This window comes from Macaca nemestrina, chromosome 6 (assembly GCF_043159975.1).
Source record: "Macaca nemestrina isolate mMacNem1 chromosome 6, mMacNem.hap1, whole genome shotgun sequence".
NCBI lineage: Eukaryota > Metazoa > Chordata > Mammalia > Primates > Cercopithecidae > Macaca > Macaca nemestrina.
The window spans coordinates 96,176,264-96,194,661 of record NC_092130.1 but is presented as its reverse complement, the minus strand read 5'-3'; the positions used below and the strand labels follow the sequence as shown (position 1 = coordinate 96,194,661).

At 39.9% G+C, this 18,398-nt stretch overlaps 1 protein-coding gene across 6 annotated transcripts in view; it reads left to right on the top strand.

The window, feature by feature from the left end:
* The window catches only part of LOC105475067 (mutS homolog 3), a 227,046-nt gene that overhangs the window by 179,374 nt on the left and 29,274 nt on the right, over positions 1-18,398 (top strand). For 4 of the 6 annotated variants that reach the window (XR_011624887.1, XM_071098741.1, XM_071098742.1 and 1 more), the window contains exon 21: positions 17,671-17,857. Coding sequence is in view for 4 of the 6 variants with exons in the window: in XM_071098741.1 (XP_070954842.1) it covers positions 17,671-17,857 (187 nt within the window). In the remaining 2 variants the exon portion in view is untranslated. Of the gene's footprint in view, positions 1-11,665; positions 11,815-17,670; positions 17,858-18,398 lie in introns of those variants that run through there. The other 2 variants (XR_011624888.1, XM_071098743.1) reach the window with 2 other exon arrangements.

Below are 18,398 nucleotides of genomic sequence, written 5' to 3'. Positions count from 1 at the left end.
TCACCTGATATAAAATGGGATATTTGCATATAACCTGTGCACATCCTTTAAATACTTTAAATCATCTCTAGGTTACTTATAATACCTAGTATAATGTGAATACTATGTAAACAGTTGCTATGCTGTATTATTTTTAACATTTATATTATTCTGTATTTTTTTATTTTTATTGAATATTTTGGATCCACAGTTGATTGAATTTGTGGATGCAGATATGGAGAGCCGATTGTATACCCTCTAAAAGGATGAATTTTATGCTGTGTCACTTATATCTTAAAACTGTTATTTTTTAAAAGTACATGACATGTGTTAGGGATGGCAAGGATAAATTGTTGTGATGGTGACATGAGATCCTGTGTTGTGCAGAAGGAGAGGAGATTGGAGAGAGATGTAGGACTAGAGCACACAGACGGTCTTGAAAACTATGCTAGGAATTTTGTATTTTATTTTCCAGGCATTAGCAAAACATTGTAAGTTTTTAAGCACAGGAATCAAAAAGACTCCATTGATTTTAAAATATGGAGGTAGAAGATAAATTAGCTGTTAGTCAAAGTGAAGGTGGAGAGAGAAACTAGGCTATTGGAACAGCTTCGATCAAAGAGTGTAAACTAGTGAAACTAGTTTGCAAGAATACCAGGGAAGGCGGCCAGGCACGGTGGCTCATGCCTATAATCTCAGCACTTTGAGAGGCTGAGGCAGGAGGATCAGTTGAGCTCACAAGTTCTAGACCAGCCTAGGCAATGTGGCAAAACCCCATCTCTACCAAAAATACAAAAATTAGCCAGCATGGTAGTGCACGTTTATGGTCCCAGCTACTCAGGAGGCTGAGGTGGGAGCTCGCTTGAACCTGGGAGGTCGAGGCTGTAGTGAGCCAAGATCGTGCCATTGCACTCCAGTCTGTGTAAACAGAGCCAGAACTTCTCTAAAAAATAGAATAAATAAAATAAAATAAAAATACTGGGGACTGGATATTGAATCTTAAAAGGAGCAAGGAAAGTGAAAGAAAATGCTGAATTTTCGTTTTTGTATTTATAGAACAAAGATACTGTGTTATTTTTCTGAGCTGTGTAACAGATTATCACAGATTTAGCAGCTTGAGCAACACACATTTATTATATCAATATTTCTGTGGTTCATGACCCCAGATACAGCTTAGCTGGGGCTGTGTGAGGCTGTGATCAAGGTATCAGCCAGGGTGGGATTCTTACGTGGAGGCAGGACTAGAGATGGACCCACTTTCAGAATTACCCAGGTTGTTGGCAGAATTCATTTCTTGAGGTTGTGAGTCTGAGGTCCTCAGCTTCTTGCCAGCTGTAGGCTGGGGACTGCTCTCAGCTCCTAGAGGATGCTTGCAGATCACATGGCCTTCTCACAACATGACAGTGAACTTCTTCAAAGCCTGCTACGGAGAAAGTCTCTAGCGCTAGTTGACTGGCAAAACATACAACATCATATAATCATGAAATTAATATCCTATCACCTTTGCCATAGTCTGATGGTTCAAAGCAAGTTACAAGCCCCACTCCCAGTAAGAGGAGGAAATTATCCAAGGGGGTAAACACCAGAAAGTAGAGATAGTTGGGGTCACTATAGAGCATGTCCACCACAGGTACTTTTCAGCCTCTTAAAGTACAGTACAGTGTCCTCTAAAGCCGAGTGACCAGAGTGTAGGCTCTGGATCAGACTGAGCCAAGTTTGAATCCTGACTCCATGACTGACTATCCTTTTGAGCAGTAACCTCAGTCTCCTCATTTGTACATGGGGATAAAGATCTACATCTCACGATGGTGGTGTCAGGACAAAATGAGATAATGCAGGTACAACACTTTGTAAGCACCCAAGACACAGGAAAATTGCTCACGTATGTTATCACATTTGAGTCTCAGCTACCATGAGAAGTAACTAATTGAAAGTTTCCCATTAAATGATTTGCCTATATTAAATCAGTTTTTGCTTTTGAGTAAACTTAATCTAATGGACTTTTTGCTATATCATTGTGAGCATGGATTAATACATTCATGAAAAATCATTAGACTTGAGTAGATTTTTTTTTTTTTAGTCAACTTCTTCTTTTTACAGACAAGGAAGCTACAACCACATAGAAAAGTTACCCAACTTGCCTACGATCTCACAAGTGGCTAAGCCAGGACTAGAGTGATGGCGTCTTTACGCAAGTTACTGCTGTTTCTACCATATTTAGCTGTGTGACATAATTTTTAATTATGACATTTATAAATTTTTTCACTCAATATTGTGGACTAGAAGCTCCTTTTTCAATGTGACAGCTAATTTTTTAATGCCAAGAAATAGATATATAGAAAAGTTCAAGGCCTAGCCCTAAAATAAGAATTTGCAAATTTCTAGTGACAGTAATCAGTCTCTCTGAATATCTCTATTGTATAAGATGTGATTTGATGTTTTAACTTTAAATTAAACTAAATTGGCTGGGCACGGTGGCTTATGCCTGTAATCCCAACACTTTGAGAGGCCAAGGCAGACGGATCATTTGAGGCCAGGAGTTTGAGACCAGCATGGCCAACATAGTGAAACCCTGTCTCTACTAAAAATACAAAATTTTAACCAGGCGTGGTGGTGCACACCTGTACTCCCAGCTGCTTGGGAGACTGAGGCACGAGAATCGCTTGAACCCGGGAGGTGAAGGTTGCAGTGAGCTGAAATCATGCCACTGAACTCCAACCTGGGCAACAGAGCAAGATTCTGTCTCAAAAAACAAACAAGCCAGCAAAATTAAACTAAATTTGCTACTTACATGTGTATGTGTCTTCACACTGTATATCTGGGCGTGCTCTATATTTTTTTAACTGATTCTTAAGGGTATCCCAATGATAGTAATGAAAATAAGCAGCATAGAATTTTATAGCCATCCTAGAACAGTATTTCCTGTATATTTTAATTCACTGGATTTGGGAAAGAAGGCTTGGTTATGTTGCTTTCATTTAATGTCCATTTATCAATCTCCATCTTTGTGTCAGATGTTTGCTAGGTGCTTGGGGGATGAGAAAGGGTCACCACATGACCGTAATCCTCCTACCCACAGATAACTACTCTAAACATGTTGACAGCCTTCTCTATATATTTTTTGCACATGTAGGTTTTAATAAAAGTGACATAATAAAATACTTTCAACAATTATAATTACAGAAACAGTGCCTATCATGGTAGGAGGAAACTAGAGCAAATCAGAGGGCACAAAACTGAAAACTAAGAGGATTCCCATTTCCTCCCAATCCTGACTGTCCTCCCCAGCCCTACTCACTAGAGGCAACCACTGAGTGGTCCCTGATTTTGTTCTGGTAGTTAACATTATATTCATATAAAATATTTTAACTCTGGTTTTAGATTTGTTAGCTTTAGACAGTATCTGTTGACCTTTTGCTATAAAATATGAAGAAATTTTTTATCAGTTCAAGATTGAGCCTTTCTTCTTCTCAGCTTCCAGTTTCTAAAACTGTTTTTTTCCTTGAAAAGGTCTCTGACATTTATTATTACTGGTGTAGTATCTCTTGTGCTTTTTCATAGGCTAGTTTAAAAATGGAATGCATTATTGTGATCACATGTTACATGTATATTCGCTTTAGAGCTAAATAATATGTATGTCATTCTAAGATACTAAACTTTGTTGATCAGAGGGGAATCTTCTAGGCATCCCTGTCTAAAACTCTTCATTTCTCTCCAGCTTTTTTCACTTCTTCCATTTCAACTACTGCTCTTCCTTGTATCTCATGTTATTATCTTCCTTGAATATTCTTTTTCTTTTTCTTTGCTCTGCTGCCCAGGCTGGAGTGCAGTGGCGTAACCTCGGCTGCAACCTCCCCCTCCCAGGTTCAAGCAATTCTCGTGCCTCAGCCTCCCGAGTAGCTGGGATTATAAGCACTTGCCACCATACCCGGCTAATTTTTGGGGTTTGTTGTTGTTTTTATTATACTTTAAGTTCTAGGGTACAAGTGTACAACGTGCAAGTTTGTTACATAGGTATACATGTGACATGTTGGTTTGCTGCACCTATCACCTTGTCATTTACATTAAGTATTTCACCTAATACTATCCCTCCCACGCCCCCTACCCCCTGACAGGCCCTGGTGTGTGATGTTCCCCACCCTGTGTCCTCGTGTTTTCATTGTTCAACACCCACCTGTGAGTAAGAAGATGCAGTGTTTGGTTTTCTGTCCTTGTGATAGTTTGCTTAAAATGATGGTTCCCAGCTTCATCCGTGTCCCTGCAAAGGACATGAACTCATCCTTTTTTATGGCTGCATAGTATGCCATGGTGTATATGTGCCACATTTTCTTAAGCCAGTCTATCATTGAAGGACATTTGGGTTGGTTCCAAGCCTTTTCTATTGTGAATAGTGCTGCAGTAAACTTACGTGTGCATGTGTCTTTATACTAGCATGATTTATAATCCTTTGGGTATATACCCAGTAATGGGATCGCTGGGTCAACTGGTATTTCTAGTTCTAAATCCTTGAGGAATCGCCATGCTGTCTTCCACAATGGTTGAACTAATTTACACTCCCACCAACAGTGTAAAAGCATTCCTATTTCTTCACATCTTCTCCAGCATCTGTTGTTTCCTGTCTTTTTAATGATCACCGTTCTAACTGGCATGAGGTGGTATCTCATTGTGGTTTTGATTTGCATTTCTCTGATGACCAGTGATGATGAGCATTTTTTCATATGTCTCTTGGCTGCATAAATACCTTCTTTTGAGAAGTGTCTGTTCATATCCTTTGCCCATTTTTTCTTTTCTTTCTTTTTTTTTTTTTTAAGATGGGATTTCACCTTGTTAACCAGGATGGTCTCAATCTCTTGACTTCGTGATCCACCCGCCTTGGCCTCCCAAAGTGCTGGGATTACAGGCATGAGCCACCACGCATGGCCCCTTTGCCCACTTTTTGATGGGGTTGTTTTTTTCTTGTAAGTTTGTTTAAGTTATTTGTAGATTCTGGATATTAGCCCTTTGTCAGATGGATAGATTGCAAAAATTTTCTTCCATTCTGTAGGTTGCTTGTTCACTGTGATGATAGTTTCTTTTGCTGTGCAGAAGCTTTTTAGTTTAATTAGATCCCATTTGTCTATTTTGGCTTTTGTTGCCATTGCTTTTAGTATTTCAGTCATGAAGTCTTTCCCCATGCCTGTGTCCTGAATGGTATTGCCTAGGTTTTCTTCTAGTGTTTTTATGGTGTTAGGTCTTACATTTAAGTCTTTAATCTATCTTGAGTTAATTTTTGTATATGGTTTAAGGAAGGGATCCAGTTTCAGCTTTCTACATATGGCTAGCCAGTTTTCTCAGCACCATTTATTAAATAAGGAATCCTTTCCCCATTTCTTGTTTTTGTCAGGTTTGTCAAAGGTCAGATGGTTGTAGTTGTGTGATGTTATTTGTGAGGCCTCTGTTCTGTTCCATTGGTCTATATATCTGTTTTGGTATGAGTACCATGCTGTTTTGGTTACTGTAGCCTCATAGTATAGTCTGAAGTCAGGTAGCATGATGCCTCCAGCTTTGTTCTTTTTGCTTAGGATTGTCTTGGCTATGCGGGCTCTTTTTTAGTTCCATATGAAGTTTAAAGTAGTTTTTTCCAATTCTGTGAAGAAAGTCAGTGGTAAGCTTGATGTGGGGGATAGCATTGAATCTATAAATTACCTTGGACAGTATGGCCATTTTCATGATATTGATTCTTCCTATCCATGAGCATGGAATGTTCTTCCAGTTGTTTGTGTCCTCTTTTATTTCGTTGAGCAGTGATTTGTTGTTCTCCTTGAAGAGGTCCTTCACATCCTTTGTAAGTTGTATTCCTAGGTATTTTATTCTCCTTGTAATAATTGTGAATGGGAGTACACTCATGATTTGGCTCTCTATTTGTCTACTATTGGTGTATAGGAATGCTTGTGATTTTTGCATGTTGATTTTGTATCCTGAGACTTTGCTGAAGTTGCTTATCAGCTTAAGGAGATTTTGGACTGACATGATAGGGTTTTCTAAATATACAATCATGTCATCTGCAAACAGAGACAATATGACTTCCTCTTTTCCTAATTAAATACCCTTTATTTCCTTCTCTTGCCTGATTGCCCTAGCCAAAACTTCAATGCTATGTTGAATAGGAGTGGTGAGAGAGGACATCCTTGTCTTGTGTGGGTTTTCAGAGGGAATGTTTCCAGTTTTTGCCCATTTGGTGTGATATTGGCTGTGGGTTTGTCATACATAGCTCTTATTATTTTGAGATATGTTCCATTGATACCTAGTTTATTGAGAGTTTTTAGCATGAAGGGCTGTTGAATTTTGTCAAAGGCCTTTTCTGCATCTATTGAGATAATCATATGGTTTTTGTCTTTGGTTCTGTTTATATGATGGATTACGTTTATTGGTTTATGTATGTTGAACCAGCCTTGCATACCATAGATGAAGCCGACTTGATTGTGGTGGATGAGCTTTTTGATATGCCACTGGATTCGGTTTGCCAGTATTTTATTGAGGATTTTTGCATCGATGTTCATCAGGGATATTGGCCTAAAATTCTCTTTTTTTCGTTGTGTCTCTGCCAGATTTTGGTATCAGGATGATGCTGGCCTCATAAAATGAGTTAGGGAGGATTCCCTCTTTTTCTATTGATTGGAATAGTGTCAGAAGGAATGGTACCAGCTCCTCTTTGTACCTCTGGTAGAATTCAGCTGTGAATACATCTGGTCCTGGACTTTTTTTGGTTGCTAGGGTATTAATTATTGCCTCAATTTCAGAACCTGTTATTGGTCTATTGAGAGATTCAACTTCTTCCTGGTTTAGTCTTGGCAGGGAGTATGTGTCCAGGAATTTATCCATTTCTTCTAGATTTTCCAGTTTATTTGCATAGAGGTGTTCATAGCATTCTCTGATGGTAGTTTGTATTTCTGTGGGATCGGTGGTAATGTCCCCTTTGTAATTTTTTATTGCATCTATTTGATTCTTCTCTCTTTTCTGCTTTGTTAGTCTTGCTAGTGGTCTACCTATTTTGTTGATCTTTTCAAAAAACCAGGTCCCGGATTCATTGATTTTTTGAAGCATTTTTTGTGTCTATATCTCCTTCAGTTCTGCTCTGATCTTAGTTATTTCTTGCCTTCTGCTAGCTTTTGAATGTGTCTGCTCTTGCTTCTCTAGTTCTTTTAATTGTGATGTTAAGGTGTCAATTTTAGATCTTTTCTGCTTTCTCTTGTGGGCATTTAGTGCTATAAATTTCCCTCTCCACACTGCTTTAAATGTGTCCCAGAGATTGTGGTATGTTGTGTCTTTGTTCTCATTTGTTTCAAAGAACACCTTTATTTCTGCCTTCATTTCATTATTTATCCAGTAGTCATTCAGGAGCAGGTTGTTCAGTTTCCATGTAGTTGTGCAGTTTTAAGTGAGTTTCTTAATCCTGAGTTCTAATTCGTTTGCGCTATGGTCTGAGAGACAGTTTGTTGTGATTTCTGTTCTTTTACATTTGCTGAGGAGTGTTTTACTTCCAATTATGTGGTCAATTTTAGAATAAGTTCCATGTGGTGCTGAGAATGTATATTCTGTCGATGTGGGGTGTAGAGTTCTGTAGATGTCTATTAGGTCTGCTTGGTCCAGAGCTGAGTTCAAGTCCTGGATATCCTTGTTAACCTTCTGTCTCATTGATCTGTCTAATCTTGACAGTGGGGTGTTAAAGTCTCCCATTATTATTGTGTGGGAGTCTAAGTCTCTTTGTAGGTTTCTAAGGACTTGCTTTATGAATCTGGGTGCTCCTGTATTGGGTGTATATATATTTAGGATAGTTAGCTCTTCTTTTTGAATTGATCCCTTTACCATTATGTAGTGGCCTTCTTTGTCTCTTCTGATCTTTGTTGGTTTAAAGTCTGTTTTATCAGAGACTAAGATTGCAACCCCTGTTTTTTTTTTGTTTTCCATTTGCTAGGTAGATCTTCCTCCATCCCTTTATTTTGAGCCTGTGTGTGTCTCTGCACATGAGATGGGTCTCCTGAGTACAGCACACCAGTGGGTCTTGACTCTTTATCCAGTTTGCCCGTCTGTGTGTTTTAATTGGGGCATTTAACCCATTTACATTTAAGGTTAATATTGTTATGTGTGAATTTGATCCTTTCATTTTGCTGTTAGCTGGTTATTTTGCCCATTAATTGATGCAGTTTCTTCATAGCATCAATTGTCTTTACAATGTGGCATGTTTTTGCAGTGGCTGGTACCAGTTTTTCCTTTCCACGTTTAGTGCTTCCTTCAGGAGCTCTTGTAAGGCAGACCTGGTGGTGACAGAATCTTTCAGCATTTGCTTGTCTGTAAAGGATTTTATTTCTCCCTCACATATGAAACTTAGTTTGGCTGGATATGAGATTCTTGGTTGAAAATACTTTTCTTTAATAATGTTGAATATTGGCCCCCACTCTCTTTTGGCTTGTAGGGTTTCTGCCAAGAGATCCACTTTTAGTCTGATGGGATTCTCTTTGTGGGTAACCCAGCCTTTCTCTCTGACTGCCCTTAATATTTTTTCCTTCATTTCAACCTTGGTGAACCTGACAATTATGTGTCTCGGAGTTGCTCTTCTCGAGGAGCATCTTTGTGGCGTTTTTTGTATTTCCTGAATTTGAATGTTGGCCTGCTTTGCTAGGCTAGGGAAGTTCTCCTGGATAATATCCCGAGGAGTGTTTTCTAACTTATTTCCATTCTCCCCATTGCTTTCTGGTACACCAGTCAAATTTATATTTGGTCTTTTCACATAGTCCCATATTTCTTGAAGGCATTGTTCATTTCTTTTCACTCTTTTTTCTCTAATCTTGTCTTCTTGCTTTATTTCATTAATTTGATCTTCAATCACTGATATCCTTTTTCCACTTGATCAAATTGGCTACTGAAGCTTGTGCAGGCATCATGAAGTTCTCGTACCGTGGTTTTCAGCTCCATCAGGTCATTTAAGGTATTCTCTACACTGTTTATTCTAGTTAGTCATTCCTCTAACCTTTTCTCACGATTTTAAGCTTCCTTGCAATGGGTTGGAACATGCTCCTTTGGCTCGGAGAAGTTTCTTATTACTGACCTTCTGAAGCCTACTTCTGTCAACTCGTCAAACTCATTCTCTGCCCAGTTTTGTTCCCTTGCTGGCAAGAAGCTACAATCCTTTGGAGGGGAAGAGGCGCTTTGGTTTTTGGAATTTTCCACTTTTCTGCTGTGGTTTCTGCCTATCTTTGTGGTTTTATCTACCTTTGATCTTTGATGTTGGTGACCTACAGATTGGGTTTTGGTGTGGATGTCCTTTTTGTTGATACTGATGCTATTCCTTTCTGTTTGTTAGTTTTCCTTCTAACAGGCCCCTCAACTACAGGTCTGTTGAGCTTTGCTGGAGGTTCACTCCAGACCCTGCTTGCCTGGGTATCACCAGCGGAGGCTGCAGAACAGCAAATAATTGCTGTCTGATCTTTTTTCTGGAAGTTTCGTCCCAGAGGGGCACCCACCTGTTTGAGGTGTGTCTGTTGGCCCCTTCTGCAAGTTGTCTCCCAGTGAGGCTATATGGGGGTTTGGGACGCACTTGAGGAGGCAGTCTGTCTGTTCTCCGAGCTCGAACACTGTGCTGAGAGAACCGCTGCTCTCTTCAGAGCTGTCAGAAAGGGATGTTTAAGTCTGCAGATGCTGTCTGCTGCTTTTTGTTCTGCTGTGCCCTGCCCCCAGAGGTGGAATCTAGAGAGGCAGTAGGCCTTGCTGAACTGCGGTGGGTTCTGCCCAATTCATGCTTACAGGCCACTTTGTTTACATTGTTAGCTACTCAAGCATCAGCAATGGAGGATGCCCCTCCCCCCATCAAGCTGCAGCATCACAGGTTGATCTCAGACTGTTGCGCTAGCAGTGAGCAAGGCTCTGTGGGCGTGAGACCTGCCAAGCCAGGCACAGGAGGGTATCTCCTGGTCTGCCAGTGGCTAAGACCATAGGAAAAACGTGGTATTTGGTTAGTAGTGTACCGTTTCTCCGGGTACAGTCTGTCATGGCTTCCCTTGACAAGGAAAAGGAAATCCCCTGTCCCCTTGCACGTTCCAGGTGAGGCAACACCCCACCCTGCTTCATCTCACCCTCCATGGGCTGTACCCACTGTCCAACCAGTCCCAGTGAGATGAACCAGGTACCTCAGTTGGAAATGCAGGAATCACCCATCTTCTGTGTCCATCTCAGTGGGAGCTGCAGACTGGAGCTGTTCCTATTTAGGCATCTTGGAAGTGACCCTCAATTTTTGGGTTTTTTTTTTCTGAGACAGGTTCTCGCTCTGTTGCCCAAGTTGGAGTGCAATGGTGCAATCTCAGCTCATTGCAACCTCTACCTCGTGGGCTCAAGTGATTCTCCTGCCTCAGCCTCCTGAGTAGCTGGGATTACAGTCATGCACAACTATCCTTGCGTAATTTTTGTATTTTTAGTAGGTAAGGGGTTTTGCCGTGTTGGCCAGGCTGGTCTCGAACTCCTGACCTCAAGTGATCTGCTGCTTCAGCCTCCCAAAGTGCTGAGATTATAGGTGTGAGCCACCACACCCGGCCAAATTTTTTTTTTTTTTTTGAGTCTGTCTCTCAGTACTTTTTTCATGTAGGGCTCATAGTGGCAAATTTTTTTAGTTTACAAAGTCTCAATTTTTTTAGTTTTAGAAAGTCTCAAGCTTTATCTTCATATTTGCTTTGAAAGTTTAGATGAATATAAATATCCAGATTTTAAATTTAAAGAAATTGCTCCCATTATCTTCCAGTATTTCATTCAATGTATATAAAAAGTCAGTAAGAGTCTGATTCTCATTCCTTGCTTAATGATGAGTTTTTTCTTTCTCTGAGGTATTTAGAATTTTAAAAAATCCTTACTGTACAATTTTCAGCAGAATGTTTAGCTGTAAATCTTTTCTTACCAATCTTACTCAGCATTTTGCGAAACCTTCCCATATGAAGATGCATGTCTTATTTCAGCATCGGGGCATTTTCTTAAGTTATTTCGTTTCATTATCTTTGTTGTTTGTATCTTTTGCACTTTCTATTTGAGCAGCTTTCAACTGTCAGGACATGGCCTCCATGTTTTAAATCTGTTTGTGTGTACTTTACATTTCTTGGTCTTTCTCTTTCTCTTTACTGTTCTCAGATTTCTTTGAATTTATCTTCCCAGTTTAAAAACTTGGTCTAGGGCAAGGCACAGTGGCTCACGTCTGTAATCCAAATGTTTTAAGAGGCTGAGGCCTGTGGATCACTTGAGCACAGGTGTTGAGACCAGCGTGGGCAACATGGTGGAATTCCATCTCTACTAAAGATACAAAAGATAAAAAATTAGCCAGGTATGCCTGTAGTCCCAGCTTCCCAGGAGGCTGAGGTGGGAGGATCATCTGAGCACAGGAAGGTTGAGGCTGCAGTGAGCTGTGTTCATGCCACTGTACTGCAGCCTGGGCAACAGAGTTAGGACCTTTCTCAAATAAACAATAATAAAATAAAAGCTTGGTCCTGTACAGCATGTAATTTTAATTTTACCCATACAGTAAATTTTTTCAGTGATATTTTTAATTTTCAAGATTTCTTGTTCACCAGTTGTTTATTTCTTCATAGACTGTTCTTGTTTTAAGTCTGTAATATTCGTAATCTCCCTGAGGATACCAAATCGAAATTTTGCTTGTTTTAATTCTTTCCAGTTGTATTAGTCCATTTTCACACTGCTGATAAAGACATACCCGAGACTGGGCAATTTACAAAAGAAAGAAGTTTATTGGACTTACAGTTCCACATGGCTGGGGAGGCCTCACAATCATGGCAGAGGCAAGGGAGAGCAAGTCACATCTTATGTGGATGGCAGCAGGTAAAGATGTTGTACAGGGAAACTCTCATTTTTAAAATTATCAGATCTCATGAGACCCATTCACTGTCATGAGAATAGCACAGGAAAGACCTGCCCCCATAATTCAGTCATTTCCCACTGGGTCCCTCCCACAGCACATGGGAATTATGGGATCTACAAGATGAGATTTGTGTGGGGACACAGAGCCAAACCATATTATTCCACCCCTGGCCCCTCCTAAATCTCATATCTTCACATTCAGAACCAATCATGCCTTCACACAGTCCCCCACGGTCTTAACTCATTTCAGCATTAACTCAAAATTCCACAGTCCAAAGTCTCATCCAAGACAAGGCAAGTCCCTTCTGCCTATGAGCCTGGAAAATCAAAAGCAAGTTAGTGCTGGGCGTGGTTTTCATGCCTGTAACCCCAGCACTTTGGGAGGCCGAGGTGGGCGGATCATGAGGTCAGGAGATTGAGACCATCCTGGCTAACATGGTGAAACCCCGTCTCTACTAAAAATGCAAAAAATTATCCGGGCGTGGTGGTGGGCACCTGTAGTCCCAGCTACTCGGGAGGCTGAGGCAGGAGAATGGCGTGAACCTGGGAGGCGGAATTTGCAATGAGCCGAGATCATGCCACTGCACTGCAGCCTGGGCGACAGAGCAAGACTCCATCTCAAAAAAAAAAAAAAAAGCAAGTTAGTTACTTCCTAAATACAGTAGGGGTACAGGCATTGGGTAAATACAGCCATTCCAAATGGAAGAAATTGGCCAAAGCAAAAGGGCTACAGGCACTATGCAAGTCCAAAGTCCAGCGGAGCAGTCAAATCTTAAAGCTCCAGAATGGTATCTTTTGACTCCGTATCTCACATCCAGGTTACACTGATGCAAGAGGTTGCTTCCCATGATCTTGGGCAACTCCTCCCCTGTGCTTTGCATGGTACAGCCTACCTCCCGGCTGCTTTCACAGGCTGACATTGAGTGTCTGCAGCATTTCCAGGCATACGGTGCAAGCTCTAGGTAGATATACCATTCTGGGGTCTGGAGGACTATGGCCCTCTTCTCACAGCTCCACTAGGTGGTGCCCCAATATGGACTCTGTGTGGGGGCTTTGACCCCACATTTCCCTTCTGTACTGCCCTTGCAGAGGTTCTCCATGAGAGCTCTACCCCATAGCAAACTTCTGCCTGGACATCCAGGCATTTCCATGTATCTCTGAAATCTAAGCAGAGGTTCCCAAACCTTTTTCTTGACTTCTGTGTACCTGCAGGCTCAATACCACATGGAAGCCGCCAAGGCTTGGGGCTTGCACCCTCTGAAGCCACAACCTGAGCTGTACCTTGTCCCCTTTTAGCCATGACTAGAGCTGCTGGGGATGCAGAGCACCAAGTCCCTAGGCTGCACATAGCGAGGGGCCACAGGCCCTGCCCATGAAACCACTTTTTCCTCCTTGGCCTCCCAGGGTGTGATGGGAGGGGCTGCCATGAAGACCTCTGACATTCCTGGAGACATTTTCCCCATTGTCTTGGGGATTAACATTCAGCTCCTTGTTTTTTTATGCAAATTTCTGTAGCTGGCTTGAATTTCTCCTCAGAAAATGGGATTTTCTTTTCTATCACAATGTCAGGCTAAAATTTTCCAAACATTTATGCTCTGTTTCCCTTATAAAACTGAATGCCTTTAACAGCACCCAAGTCACCTCTTGAATTCTTTTCTGCTTAGAAATTTCTTCTGCCAGATCATCCTCTGCCTAAATCATCTCTCTCAAGTTCAAAGTTCCACAAATCTCTAGGGTGGGGCACAATGCTGCCAGTTCCTTTGCTAAAGCAAAGCAAGAGTCACCTTTTCTCAAGTTCCCAACAAGTTCCTCATTTCCATCTGAGACCACCTCAGCCTGGACCTTACTGTTCATATCACTATCAGCATTTTTGTCAAAGTCATTCAACATGTCTCTAGGAAGTTCCAGACTTTCTCACATTTTCCTTTCTTCTGAGCCCTCCAAACTATTCCAACCTCTGCCTATTTCCCAGTTCCAAAGTTGCTTCCACTTTTTCAAGTATCTTTCCAGCAACACCCCACTCCTGGTACCAATTTACTGTATTAGTCCATTTTCACACTGCTGATAATGACATACCCAAGACTGGGCAATTTACAAAAGAAAGAGGTTTACTGGACTTACAGCTCCACATGGCTAGGGAGGCCTCACAATCATGGCAGAAGGCAAGGAGGAACAAGTCACATCTTATGTGGATGGTAGCAGGCAAAGAGAGAGATTGTGCAGGGAAACTCACGTTTTTAAAACCATCAGATTTCATGAGACCCATTCACTATCATGAGAACAGGACAGGAAAGACCCGCCCCCATAATTCAGTTATCTCCCACCACATCCCTCCCACAACATGTAGGAATTATGGGAGCTACAAGACACGATTTGGCTGGGGACACAGAACCAAATCATATCACCAGTGAATTGTATTTTTATCCACTTCCTCTGTGTTACTTGTTCTGTTGGTTTTCTCAGTCTTCTCTTTCATACTGTCATTTTTCCTCATGTGTCCTCAAATTTTTATTTAATGTGGATGCTACTCATATATCTGCCTGGAACATTACTTGAGTTATTATAATAGCAAGGATGAATTTCCAGTAGCTCAATAAGTCTCTTTTCCTAGTAGACCCCTCCACTGAAGTTAAAAAATTTCTGGTGACCTGATTTGTAACATTCACTATGTTATTAATATAACCATTTTCCAATGCCAAAAATTCTAACATACTAGTTTTATTGGTTGCATAGTTTTTCATCATAGTACTGTTTACTCTTTCTCTTATTATTGGATATTTGATTTTTTCCAACTTTTCATTAAATAACATCAAGAACAGATTTGTACATGTATTTCTTCATGTATCTCTGATAGTTTTCATAATGTTAATTCCTAGAGTGAAATTTATAGGTCATGAAAGACTTCTAATAGACATTGCTAAATTGTCTTTTGAAGATTGTAACAAGTCTCAGTCTCACATAAAAATACCCTTTCCCCCCAACACTCTTGATAATGGCAAATAATAACGTTCTTTTTAATCTCTGCTAACTTAGCAATATACATATTACTATATATATATTGAATATGAATATTTTCCTGTTGAATTTACGTATTTGGGCATTTTCATAAGTTTGTTTCTTTTGTGAATTGACTCTTTATGTCCTTTGCCTGTTTTTCTGTTCACCATTTTGTTCTGCTTTGTCAGACTTTATTTTGGGAATGTTAAGTGTTTGTTATAATTACTGTAAGTTTTTTCTCAGTTTGTGGTTTGCCTTTAACTTTTTTATGTGTCTTTTACTAAATATGTGTTTTGATGCTGTATATGTAAAACCACCCACTCACCTGTCCAGAGATTAAATTTCATCTATGTAGCTTGGTATGTTTATGATTTCTAGTTTTGCATTAAACTTTTCAATCCATGTACATTTATTTTGGAATATGGCTTATACAGGGACACATCTTTGTTTTTTCAGAAATAACTAATTAGCTAGCATCTTTTTCCTTGACTGGTAGTTCATCCTTTCCCCATTAATTTGAAATCTCACCTTTGTCATATACTAAACGTTTTATATAATATGTGTGTGTATCTGCCTAGAAATCTTATGTGCCTGCCCAGGCACATCTTACAATTCTTGATGTTTCTAACAAGACCACTCTGTTACTTTACTGTTTTAGAAAGCACTTAAGTGTAATACTTAATCTACTGTATTAAAACTGTATACAACACCCAGGCATGATGGCTTATGCCTGTAATCTCAGCACTTTGGGAGGCTGAGGTGGGAGGATCATTTTAACCCAGGAGTTTAAGACCAGCCCAGGCAATATAGTGAGACCTTGACTCTACAAAAAATTTAAAAATTAGCTGGGTGTTGTGGCATGCGCCGGTGGTCCCAGATATTCAGGAGTCTGAGGTGGGCACTCGCTTGAGCCTGGGAGGTCAAGTCTTCAGTGAGCTGTTGTCACCACTGCACTCCAGCCTGGGTGACAGACCAAGATCCTGTCTCAAACAAACAAACAAAAAATTGTATCCAGTGCTAGTGTATTTCTAAAAATCCTGATTTCTAAAAATTAATGACCCCCCAAAATATTTCCCTCATCAGAATGTTCTGTTATCAGCCAAAGATTTCTTTTTGTCAGCTCACAACCTGCCAGAATAAAGGCAACAGTGGTAGACAGGGTGAACCGTTGTGATTCTGAAGCATTCTAAGTGGTTTCAGAGATATGAAAATTTCATCATCTTGTTTTGTGTTAGGGGAAAAGGAAATATTGGTAAAGTAAACATTGAAAATTGAGGTAAATACCAGTATTTGAACTTTGAAAAAGTAGCCAGAATGTTCCTAAGGTGGCAGCATTTCAGAAATTATACAGTTTCTCAATGCTGCTGGTTACTGGAACAGTTCTAAGGCTCTGCCCATGTCTGGACATCACATTCCATCTTCCTTGTCCTTATAGGGCTTCAGCCACACAGCTGGTTAAGGTACAGTTTGACCATGGATTTCTCAAGAAATGAAAAGTACATTATGGTGCTGTAGGTCAGATGTGAAGTATGTGTCCTATTTTGTGAACTATTGTAGCAAAACTAAATCAATGAAGGGATTTTGCTGAGAAAGTGGTTACCAGCATTCACAGAGCTGGCTACTGGGTGAAAAACCTGAATTCTAAGTTTTGCAGTTAACTGCATGACACTGAGTATTACCTAATGATTCCTTTTGTTTTTTTCAGTTGCTTTTGCATTATATAGGTGTTTTCCCAAATGTGTTCTGGAAGACATTATTGCTGCAAGGTGCTCTGGAAGACGTTTCAGGGACCATAGCTAAATCAGTTAAAGAAAAGCTGTGTACTAGATCCTTCTCTAAGAAATGCATTGGCTGGGCACGGTGGCTCATGCCTGTAATCCCAGCACTTAGGGAGGCCAAGGCAGGCAGATCACTTGAGGTTGGGAGTACAAGATCAGCCTAGTCAAAATGGTGAAACCCCACCTCTACTAAAAATACAAAAAAAAATTAGCCAGGCTTGGTGGCGCATGCCTGTAGTCCCAGTTACTTGGGAGGCTGAGGCTGTAGGATCACTTGAGCCCAGGAGGCAGAGGTTGTAGTGAGCCAAGAGCATGCCACTGCACTCCAGCCTGGGTGATGGGAGTGAAACCCTGTCTCAAAAAAAAAAAAAAAAAAAAAAGAAACGCACAATATGTAGTCCCATACTAAAGGCTCTAAAAAGTCTTACAGAAAAGAAATTTAAATCTTTTGGGCCTATTTCTTGACATCTGTAGGAACCGTTTCATAAATCCACTTCAGGAAGCTGTATTAGCTGCTGTGCAAGGTATCAAACATCTATAATTCTAGTTCCAGTAAAAAGTTGTATATAAATAAGTTACTTTTTATGTAGTACTTTAATTTGTAATATCAGTATGGAATCTTCTTAAGGAAACACTGAAAAAATCCTTTAATTGTACAAGATCTTTGTACAGTATCATGGATTTTTAAACACAGAAACACAGAGAAGCATTGTTTTATCCTGTGAATACCAAAACTTTGATTTGGAATTATTGGTGAGAAAAAAGCAGGATCAAACATTTCCCTACTTTTTAGGAGTTCTGTGCAATACCTCAAATTCTGTCCAGAATATTCCTACAAAGTACAGTGTGATGTTAGACACTGTTTACATCCAACATGTTTTCTTTTGTTTAATGTAATTTGAGCTATTATTGGCTCAAAATATATAGATTCTTAGTGATCTTTTATACTTATTGTTCATAAAATAATGTTTGGCTTCCTAATAAGAAAGTTAAGAGGAAAATCAAGGTGTTTTCCTCTTGCTTGTAGGATGGGTGCTGCAGACAATATATATAAAGGACGGAGTACATTTATGGAAGAACTGACTGACACAGCAGAAATAATCAGAAAAGCAACATCACAGTCCTTGGTTATCTTGGATGAATTGGGAAGAGGGACGAGCACCCATGATGGAATTGCCATTGCCTATGCTACACTTGAGTATTTCATCAGAGATGTAAGTATCCGGTAACCTGTATTTAAAAAGAAATTAATTTTTAAATTGTTATTTTTAAATGAAAGTTATAATTGTACTATATTTATGGGGTACAGTGTGATGTTTTGAAATATATAAACAATGTGGAGTGATTAAGTAACATATTCTTCACCTCATTTAGATATCATTTTTTGTGGTGAGACATTTGAAATTTATTCTCTTAGTTATTTTGAAATATATATTATTACTGCTGTAGTCATAATACCATTATGCAATCCCTGCATACCCTTGTGTACATGGATGATACATATTATACACATTATTTTCCTGATCTCAGTCTGCAAATACTCAGAATTCTCTTTTTTATAACTGACCGCAGCCCTGCAAATGATCACTAGAATGCCACACACTGAATTCAGACAGATTGACCCTAAATAATATTTGTAGTTTTTTGATACATGTTCCTTTTTCTTGCTGACTCAACATAAATCTGGTTGTATGAAAAAGGCCTCCCTGGCAGTATTTTCACTCAGAATTGTATCTTATTATCCTTGGTGAACCC